We start from the raw sequence: 905 nt of genomic DNA, 5'->3' as shown, positions 1-905 counted from the left end.
ACTTCTTACCGTCTAGTCTTAGTACGTAAGTTTATTTTGAATTTTATCGGCACAACGGTTACACCGACTGTGCTATCTCGTCGTCCTATAATCTTAATTACTTTTGCCGATAAGGTCCGCGCTGCACCGCACATGGTATATACATCGCGTGTGTATTGACTAACACTTCTCGGTCTTATATACACTGTGTGACAAGTAGTTATCATTTTTGTCAGTATGGGTAAACCAACTACTCCTAATAATACTACTACTACTTCAAATAAAGTTATCACAAGGTCTACTTCATCCATACCTCCTTCAAATAGTGACATTATGGCGGCTCTTGATAAACTTCGTGGTGAAGTTTTATCTGCAAATAAAAATATTTCGTCCACTCAAACCTAGCAATTTGAGGAATTGAAAAATGACCTAAAGCAACTATCTTTGCAAATTGTTGAATTAAAAGCTGAAAATACCACCTTACGCAGTGGACTAAATATTCTTAAATCTAAAGCTACGTCTTTGGAGGATGCTGGTTCACCTAGCCAAAGCTCCCATGTTATCTCCCAGGTATTGCAGGAAAGCTTTGAGCGTCAAAAATGCTCTTTAAGATACAATTATTTATGGTGTACCTGAGTCCTCTTCGGCTTCACCAGCCCAGCGGATTTCGGATGACAATTCATCCATTCACATTTGCTCGAACCTCATAATATAGTTATTCCGGATAACTCTAAAGTTATTCGTCTTGGTAAAGTTGTTGCTGGAAAATCTCGTCCAATCAAACTGTTGTGTGGTAGCAGTGAGTCCTCTAGTAAATTGATATCCGACTTTAGAGATTCGGTGAAAAATGGTGTTCAATTTCCTACGGGTTTCCGTATAGTCACTGATAAAACATTGATGCAGCGTACTCTGCTCCGGTCCTGTCG

At 39.2% G+C, this 905-nt stretch overlaps 1 protein-coding gene across 1 annotated transcript in view; it reads left to right on the top strand.

Annotated features, from left to right (window-relative positions):
• The window catches only part of LOC100568472, a 20,233-nt gene that overhangs the window by 4,791 nt on the left and 14,537 nt on the right, over positions 1 to 905 (top strand). Inside the window, exon 5 of the mRNA XM_029489893.1 lies at positions 385 to 549. Within this exon, the coding sequence (XP_029345753.1) occupies positions 385 to 549 (165 nt within the window). The remainder of the gene's footprint in view (positions 1 to 384; positions 550 to 905) is intronic.

This window comes from Acyrthosiphon pisum, chromosome A2 (genome assembly GCF_005508785.2).
Source record: "Acyrthosiphon pisum isolate AL4f chromosome A2, pea_aphid_22Mar2018_4r6ur, whole genome shotgun sequence".
Classification (NCBI taxonomy): domain Eukaryota; kingdom Metazoa; phylum Arthropoda; class Insecta; order Hemiptera; family Aphididae; genus Acyrthosiphon; species Acyrthosiphon pisum.
The sequence above is the reverse complement of the archived record's forward strand: the minus strand, read 5'-3'. Positions and strand labels throughout refer to the sequence as shown.